The sequence below is a fragment of the Mus caroli genome, chromosome 6 (genome assembly GCF_900094665.2).
Source record: "Mus caroli chromosome 6, CAROLI_EIJ_v1.1, whole genome shotgun sequence".
NCBI lineage: Eukaryota > Metazoa > Chordata > Mammalia > Rodentia > Muridae > Mus > Mus caroli.
Window position 1 is genome coordinate 85,646,501 of NC_034575.1, and position 8,299 is coordinate 85,654,799.

At 41.9% G+C, this 8,299-nt stretch overlaps 1 protein-coding gene and 1 pseudogene across 1 annotated transcript in view; both read right to left on the reverse strand.

Moving 5' to 3' along the window:
- Nucleotides 1-3,701, reverse strand: part of Chchd6 (coiled-coil-helix-coiled-coil-helix domain containing 6) — a 203,595-nt gene extending 199,894 nt beyond the window's left edge. Inside the window, exon 1 of the mRNA XM_021164904.1 lies at nucleotides 3,508-3,701. Within this exon, the coding sequence (XP_021020563.1) occupies nucleotides 3,508-3,594 (87 nt within the window). The 5' untranslated portion in view covers nucleotides 3,595-3,701. The remainder of the gene's footprint in view (nucleotides 1-3,507) is intronic.
- Nucleotides 3,702-7,105: 3,404 nt separating this feature from the next.
- Nucleotides 7,106-7,561, reverse strand: LOC110297039 (annotated as a pseudogene).
- Nucleotides 7,562-8,299: the final 738 nt, after the last annotated feature.

Below are 8,299 nucleotides of genomic sequence, written 5' to 3' on the forward strand. Positions count from 1 at the left end.
ATGTATTCTTCCTAGTGGTAGCTCAGGTCATATATACCAGCAATGTTGCCTCATCAGAGAGGCATTTCCTCACCAGCTCACCTCAAACAAGTCTAAATCTTACTACTTTGCATGCTTTTAATTCTTCTTCAGAACTTTCAGGGTTTGGGAGGTTTGTTTTGGTTTTTTCGGTGTTCTGTTTTGGTTTGCCTTTTTGTTTTCTTTCCAGTNTCCAAGATGGCAGAGAGCCTGGCTTTGTGCCCCATCTCTGTAAGACCAGACCAGTGTTGGGTAAGCACTTTGGCAGTGTTTGCTGAGGAGCTCAGGTAGTGCACTGGCAAATAGCCTCCCTGGCATCAAATGTTGACTGTCTCTTGTGTATCTGACTAATCTTTCATCGTATTCCCTTCCCGAGTTGTCCAGAACCTGCCTCAGAGGAACAATGAGTAATGATAGAGTTGATCTAGCCAGAAGGATGGAATGAGCATGGAATGAGCTTAGGCATCTGGCTCCGTACGAAGGTTTCCGAAGCATGTGACAAAATAAGAGGTGAATCGCTGAAAAGGGGGAGTGATTTGGGAACTATTAGGAGTCTGGATTTCAACAATCAACCAAGTTCTGCTGAATGAAGAGGACGGCTGCTTATACAGAGTGAAAAAGAAGAAAATAGACATTTGTAAGATATTGTTGCCTTCTCTTAGAAGACCATGAGGTTCAATGTACTAGCTGAAACAATCTTTATGTATTTTGTGCATGCCTGCTCTGAAATCAGGAGTTGAATATAATTGCAGCATTTTGCATCAATTAAATTTCTTTTACCTTCCACAGAATTAGGGCTTGAACTTGCTATGTAAATTTATGCAAATTCACACACAAATGAGCAAGGCCCTAACACTTAATTTTAAGGAAATGAGAGCACTGGGATCAGGCCCCAGGGATTAAATACAAGTGGTCTCTAAGAATATTTAATTTTCTCTGAAGGAACTAGGGCAGATATTCTCTTGGAATCTACCTCTTGCTGACTTCTCATGTGTTCAGTAGGGCAACTACTTTCTTTATTGGTCTGATTTTNAAAAATATTTATTTATTTATTTATTTATACTGATTTTTACTCATCTGTCTTAAGACCAGAGGAACTCTTAAATCTTCAAGTAACTACTCATAAGAGACCCCACCATCACCAAAATATTTACCATAATGTTCTTTCTTCCATCTTCCTCTTTAAAACCAGGCACACTAGACATGTTTTCCCAACATTGGGCCAACCACCTCACTGACTATCTCTGGCCAAGCCATTATTCTCTTAGATTAACTAGAAAAGAAAGCTAACAACTACTGAAGTTCACTCCACTTTAATTGCCTGGTAAAACTAAGCAGAGTCTTAGCATCCTTGTCAGGCCNTGTAGAAGCAATGTCACAATTTCAGACTTCTAAGACATGTGTCCTCCGGCTGGTGGGAAGTCTGATAGAATTAGATTAGTTCCAAACACTACTCAAGTGGCGCCTTAGGAAGTCCTTACTGTCTCTAAGCTTGACTTTCCATCTTGTTTGTACTAGGGTGTGGAAGAATGGCTCAGTGGTTTAAAATGCTTATCGCTCTTCAAGAGGAATTGGCAGTTCACAATAATCTGTACCTCCAGTTTCAAGGGATTTCATATCTTTTTTCCACCCTGAGCACCTGCATACGTGTGGTACACNTACAGATAAGCAAGCATGTGCGCACACACACACAACATTTTAAGGAGAGAAAAAAATGTAAAGACTTTGTACTCTACAGAATTACTAAGAGAACTAGAAATTAAAAGTCTGAGCCACCTCCAATGGTGCTTCTCTGAACATCTGAAGACTCAGGCCTGCATCCCCCCTGAAACAGGAGACCCAGCAAAAAAAAATGTGAAGGGTATCCTGAGTCAAAGCTGTCTTCCTAGAATCTACCCTACTCCTTCCCTCTCAGCCTTTCAGTAGAAGCCATCTTCCCCTGCTTAATTCTTGCCACAAGCCAGGTTGACGATTCCAGCTGGTCAGCTCCTGACATGTTGCACATTCTGAGGCCCCCCACAAAGCATCCTGCATGTCTTCTCCATTGCTTCACACACATCTTCATCTGATCCTTGATAGTACCCAGGATAACCTCCAAACATATCTCTCTCTCTCTCTCTCTCTCTCTCTCTCTCTCTCTCTTTCTCTCTCTCTCTCAAATTAAAAAAATAGCTCTTGTAAGCTAAATAAAAAATAGCTCTATTAAGGAGTACAGATGTCAGACCCTCTGAAGCCTTTTTCTGAACCTCCTCTCTAATTCACCTAGACCCAACTCAGAGCATTTTGTTTGAAGTTTATTTCATTGAGTTCACTCATGTAATTACTTAACAATTATCGACCAAGTACACACTAAGTGCCATGCACAGGTATATAAGGAAGTCTAGCAAGAAGTTTAACAAACAGCTCTGGGGCTGACCTACTTTATAGTCTTGGGTCTCCTACTTTGTTACCTGTGCGACCTTGGACAACTTATGCCAATAGGGCCTCAGTTCCCCATAAGCTACAAAATGGACTAACCGGACTTTTGGTGGTATATGCCCCTCCTTAATCCTAGCACTCATGAGACAAGCAGACACAGAGTCCTGGGCTAGCCTGAGCTAAATATTGAGACCCTGTCTCAAAACAAAACAGAGGAAAAGGTACTAACAATTCTACTGCTCATTGATCAGTTGAAAATTAAATATTACCTNTAAAGAGCTGCCAGTCTGAAATAAAACAAGAGCTTTTATTCTTGTAAGTTCCGGTGATAAAGTCATGAATCACACAAGAACTTCAGCCAAGCTATCAGCTAGAGCTCTAATGGGAAACACAATAAACACAATTTGTTTCAAACTGTGTTGGATGCTGAGAAAATCATAAACGTGTGGCAGTGGTGTGGGAAGTCACTTGAGACTGTGGTCAAGGAAGGATTCTTNGATGACATCTGAGCTGTAACAAGAAGACAGCCAGGTTAACGATAACTGAAGAAACATCGAACACCTGGGATCTTATGGAAAGAACAAGGAGGTCCTGAGGCAAAAATAAGTATCTTATGAAGATGAGAAAACAGGCCAGGGTAGGGATGGGAAGGNCAGTGGGCAGCAGGACATCTTGTAAAAGCCAAGTGAGGCTATCCCTCCTGTTCGACGTGGTAAGGACCAACTGCAGGCTTTTAGTTGAAGAGCGGATAAGGCATATGACCTAATATATGGTAGCTGAAACTCTCCTTTTGCTGCCTCACGGAGAAAGGCACGTGAACAAGATTGGAAATGGATGAACACTTTCAAAACGTGCTGCAGCACACGCAACGAGAAGCACAAGACAGGTGAAACCGGGTAGAGCACGGAACAAAACTGGAACCCAGAGAGCCAAGGCGGTGGAAAATGACTTGAGGCGGCCGGCTGCCCCTGAGTGCCAGNGGCCCCCTCCATGTGTCTGGTCCCCNGGACGGCGGCTCCCATTCCCGCCCGCACGCTCCTCCTGCCCGCGCCCTCCCGCCGCGCCGCTCACCCGGATGCCCTGCAGCACCCGGACCCGCTCCTCCTCATCCATCTCGAAGGACACCCTTCGGGCCTCGGCGCTCTCGGCGCTGCCCATGACAGGAGGCGGGCAGGGCGTGAGGCCACGCGAGCCGGCTCCACAGCAACCAGGACGACGCTGCTCAGCGGCCTACGCTCGTTACTCGGGACACAGGCCAGCAACACTGCGCTCTATTGGCTGCTGGGGCTGGCGCGCGTTGCCCTGTGGGATTTGTAGTCTAGCATTCTGGCGCCATTAAAAAGCTCTGGAAGGGGGCGTGGCTCTCTGAGGTAAGGGTACCTGTCNGCTGGAAAATTGGACCGAGAGCCAGCCAAATAGATGCTGAGACAAGGTCAAGGTTTGTTATAAATGTTATCCCTGAAGCAAAGTAAAAGTCGTGTTCTGAGAATAAACTACCAAAGATGCTAAGACAACTGTTAATGATCTATGTTCATGTTAAGCATTCAGCAGACTAGTACTGAGCCACCCCATGTAACCTGCTTCAGTCATAAAAGAAACAAATTTCAAACACAAGTGAATTTACTGTAGTGCATGGGAAACGACACTGTAATACCGAGAGACGAATTAATAAATTGTGGCAGCCTCACAGATGGAGCCTTTAAGACCTAAAGGTGAGTGTAGTTTGCCATGAGATGATAAAGTACTATGCTAGGGACAACTGTTAATCCCAACGATGGAAGGAGAAAGACCACCGACCCAAACCATCCTGGGCAAATTAATTAAAACAAACTTTTAATTCTTGTCCATAGGCTGTCTCCTCCTAAGATAGAGTTCAAGAGGTCAGACTTTGAGGTAGAAAAGATTTTTATAGCTCAAGGATAAGGGGTTTCCAAATTTGAGGTGGGGTGGGGGGGTATGGGAGACAAATAGACGCAAAATATAACTAGTTAGTCTTAACCTCTTGTGAAACAAAGGCATGTTTTTTAGTGTTTCTATTGCTATGAAGAGACACCATGGGTGACTCTTAAAAAGGAAAACATTTAGCCTGGCGTGATGGCCCATGCCTTTAATCCCAGCACTCAGGAGGCAGAAACAGGCAGAAACAGGCCTGTGAGTTTGAGGCCAGCCTAGTCTACAAAGAGAGTCCAGGAGGGCTTGTTACACAGAGAAACCCTGTCAAAAAACAGAAACAAAAACAAAAAACAAAACAAACAAAACCAAAAACCTAGGACTGGTATGGTGGTAGAGGAGGGAATGAGAGTTCTGTATCCTGATTGACAGGCATCAGGAAGCAAGATGTCTTGAGCTTCTGAAACCTCAGAACCCATACCACCCCAGTGACACATTTCCTCCAACAAAGCCACACCTACTCCAACAAGGCCATACCTCCCAGTAGTGCCACCATTCATTCTCTATGGACCAAGTATTCAAACACATGAGTCTATGGGAGCCATTCCTATTTAAATTGCCATAACATGGTTGCAAGTCTGAAAATCACTGATTCTTAATCAGGGCTAGTGGAATTTGCTTAAAGGGTTAAGTAATCTCTAACATGATTAGCTAGGTGTACGGCAGTTACATTAATACAATTTCTGATTGCTTGCTATATTAATTTTACCATTTCTGGTCAGAAATTTCAGTAACTAGCCTAATTCAGAGGTTTTTTTTTTATCTCTCTCAGCCAGATGTCCCAGGAACTGACTCAGTTCTGGTTCATTCTCCCTCTCAGCCAAAAGTCAGGACCCGTATTGACTAACGATCCATTGTCTGTGACTCTCCCAAGGAGTCTTTCCTGCTTCTTTGGGAAACTGAAACTTAAGGCCTATATGGCTGCCTGTTCTAAAATGGAGTGGTTTAGATCCTCTCATAAGGTGGTCCTAATAAGGTACTCATAACAAAGTGATCAAGTCATAACAACAGGTACCCATAACAAGGTTGTTAACGATAATTTATAAGTGTTGAAGATTTTCTCTTAACTCAGCTAGCTTCCAAATAATGGATACAGGGCTGTTAGATTTATTTAGCAGCTTTAAGGCACAACAACTGAGCAGTATTAATCTATTTTAATCCTCTAAACTAAACTAATCTGGCTGCCTCCCAGCCAAAATTCCCAACATTGAGGACATTGTTTATACAACAATGAGACAGGAGGTTCTCAGAATAGGGATTGCAGCCAGGTATGTGAGCACAGAAATTAGCATTTGAATAAAACAAGGATAATCTTCACACAGTGCACAATAACCTTTTGCCTACACAAGGTAGTCATAGCAACAGGTGGTCGTAAAAACTTTTGAAACAAAAGCATGGTTGACATTTCCTGGAACATGCAGAATAGATTCATTTGTAGTTATGGTTATAGGTGGGGCATAGCCTAATACTTGAGAAACAGAGATTTAATCATAAACTGAAATTAACCTAGTTTGTCTTTATTATAAAATGTCTTTCAAGCCTAAGGTAGAAGCAGGCTGGCTGATCATCCCCCTTTGTCTCATGCGTCCCTGTTAAATTCTTTATAGGGTCTTAGAATTTTTTATCGAGGGGGTTGCAAAATTTGCAATGCATCAAAAGATACAGTGCTCATTCATAAATTATATCTATTGGATTAGCATAGAACAAAAATTTTAAGATCATATAATCTTGGTATGCCAATAGGTACTATAGGTAGTCATTTTTGTCCCTTCTGCCAGGGAGTTTCCTCTTGATCTAATATTCCAACCATCTGTTGAGGATAAGGGGTGAGCATCATCTTCTGTGACTACGTCCTGCTGAAATTAGGGCACCATTGTCGAGACGGGGAAGACTGGGATGTTGGTGAGAGGCCAGGGCAAGGGGGCATTCATCAGAAGCATCTATCTAGTTTGTTGTCTCAGCAGAAAAGACAGGGAGCAGTCACATCAAAGGGACTGTTTGCATCACTTTTCAGTTTGTACAGCAGTTTGTAGCCCACAGCTGATTTCTGAATGGTGTCTACTGACTGAGTGGAACTCCNGCCAAGACAGATGTAGACTAGGTCCAGAAGTTAAAGAACTTAAGGAAGCTTTTACATTTGGAGCTTTCCCCTCAGGTGTAGACAAGAGCTGGGAAGCTGAGATTGTTGATTGACAAGACTACTTATCTGGAGTCTGACCTGTGAGAGGTAGAATTAATTAATTAATTTTATGAATTTCTTAATTCCCTGAAACTTACATTACCATAGTTTGTAATCTGTACTGAAATCCACATTGGAGAAAACAGCTGGAGTGGATTCATACCTCAGAATTATGGCGAAAGCTATGGCTTTAGGTTAAAGGCGTGAACACTTCCTTTTTCTGTTCAGAGGACTGGGTATATATAGACTGGACAGAGGTGTTTTTAGTATAATGGTAAGCATTTTAAGTCTCTACTGAGAAGACAGTCAGACATAATTTAAAATCGTGAGCTTGTGACTGATAGTAGTAGTCAGTATTTTAACCATTTATCAGAACTTTATTGATTAATGTTAAAACTTTGAACTTTTGAAATCTTAGTATAATAGTAGCATAGAGTAACTTGTATTTTTTTCCCTAAATAATTTTAGATAACTTATTTAGATGTTCATATCCTGAGATTTTTTTTTTACTCATAATAACTATTTTAATTACAGGGTTAACATATTCACCTAAACTTCACTGTCACAGAAAGATATCCCATAAAACTCAGAAAATATTCAAGTTGTGGTGAAGAGGAACAGGAGGGGCAAGCCTTTTGAAAACTTCAATGCACTGGATGGAATGGCTCCAGAATTTCAGCATAAGTTTTCTTCTCTCTTTCGGGAAAATCTTCTGGATGTAATTTTATATAGCCAAACATGTCATGGTCCTTCACAGCATACAAACATCAATCGTCTTAACATTTTAAATAAAAATACCCAGCAAAGAAAAAGGAATTAGCAAACAGAAGCTGGCGATGCTTTCATCACAGGTCTCATCCACATCAGGCTGTCCATCAGGCCTGTGCAGTAGCCAAGGAAGCCTATGTAGACAAGCCTCGGGTCCTTCAGCTNGGGCAGAAGGACCTCATCCGGCAGGAATTTTAAGGGCTCATGGCCAGGTCATTCGTTCATCATACTGATGCAAGTTCCATGTGAGGTTTGACCTCAACTCCAACTATAAGAAAAACAATGACTACAAACACTGTGACAGAGCTACCATCTTCCTCCACACTCCAGGCTGAAGGGCATTCGAGATGTTTGTATTTTAAGTTATTTTAGACCTATATAATTTATATAAAATTTAAACTTATCTAATTATTTACCATTAAACATACATAAATAGTTGATTACTATTAGCGTTCATTGCAAGGCAAGTTCCTTTAAATAGTAAAAGCAACCTGTTTATCCATTAGAATGAAGCCTGTTCATTAGACAAACCTGTCTGTAAATTTGCTTTTTTCATCAGGTGACCTAATAGCTCTAGAAAAGCAAGTCCTGGTTTTTATATATGAAATGCATCAACCAGGAAGTTGCTGATTGACACAGGCTGAACCCAATCAGAGTCCCTCAACCNAGGGAGAATCAGGGTTCTGGTACTCAGGTGGGCAAGGCGTCAGTAAGTGACAAACAGGCACGAACACAAGAGAGTGCTGAATCTGAGTGTAATTTCTCAAAGCAAGTGTCAGACTTATATTACAGAAGAAAACAAGGAAGGTAGGTGATACATTGAGGTCATCTGATGAATAATGACTCTACACAAAGCAGAGGAATACATACATAAAAGCTAGCAGAAACCAGGCAGTGTTTACAACTGAGATAAAAATCAGCCCTATCTAAGGTCAGCTTATTCTTAGAAGCCAGGGGCAAGGGCTT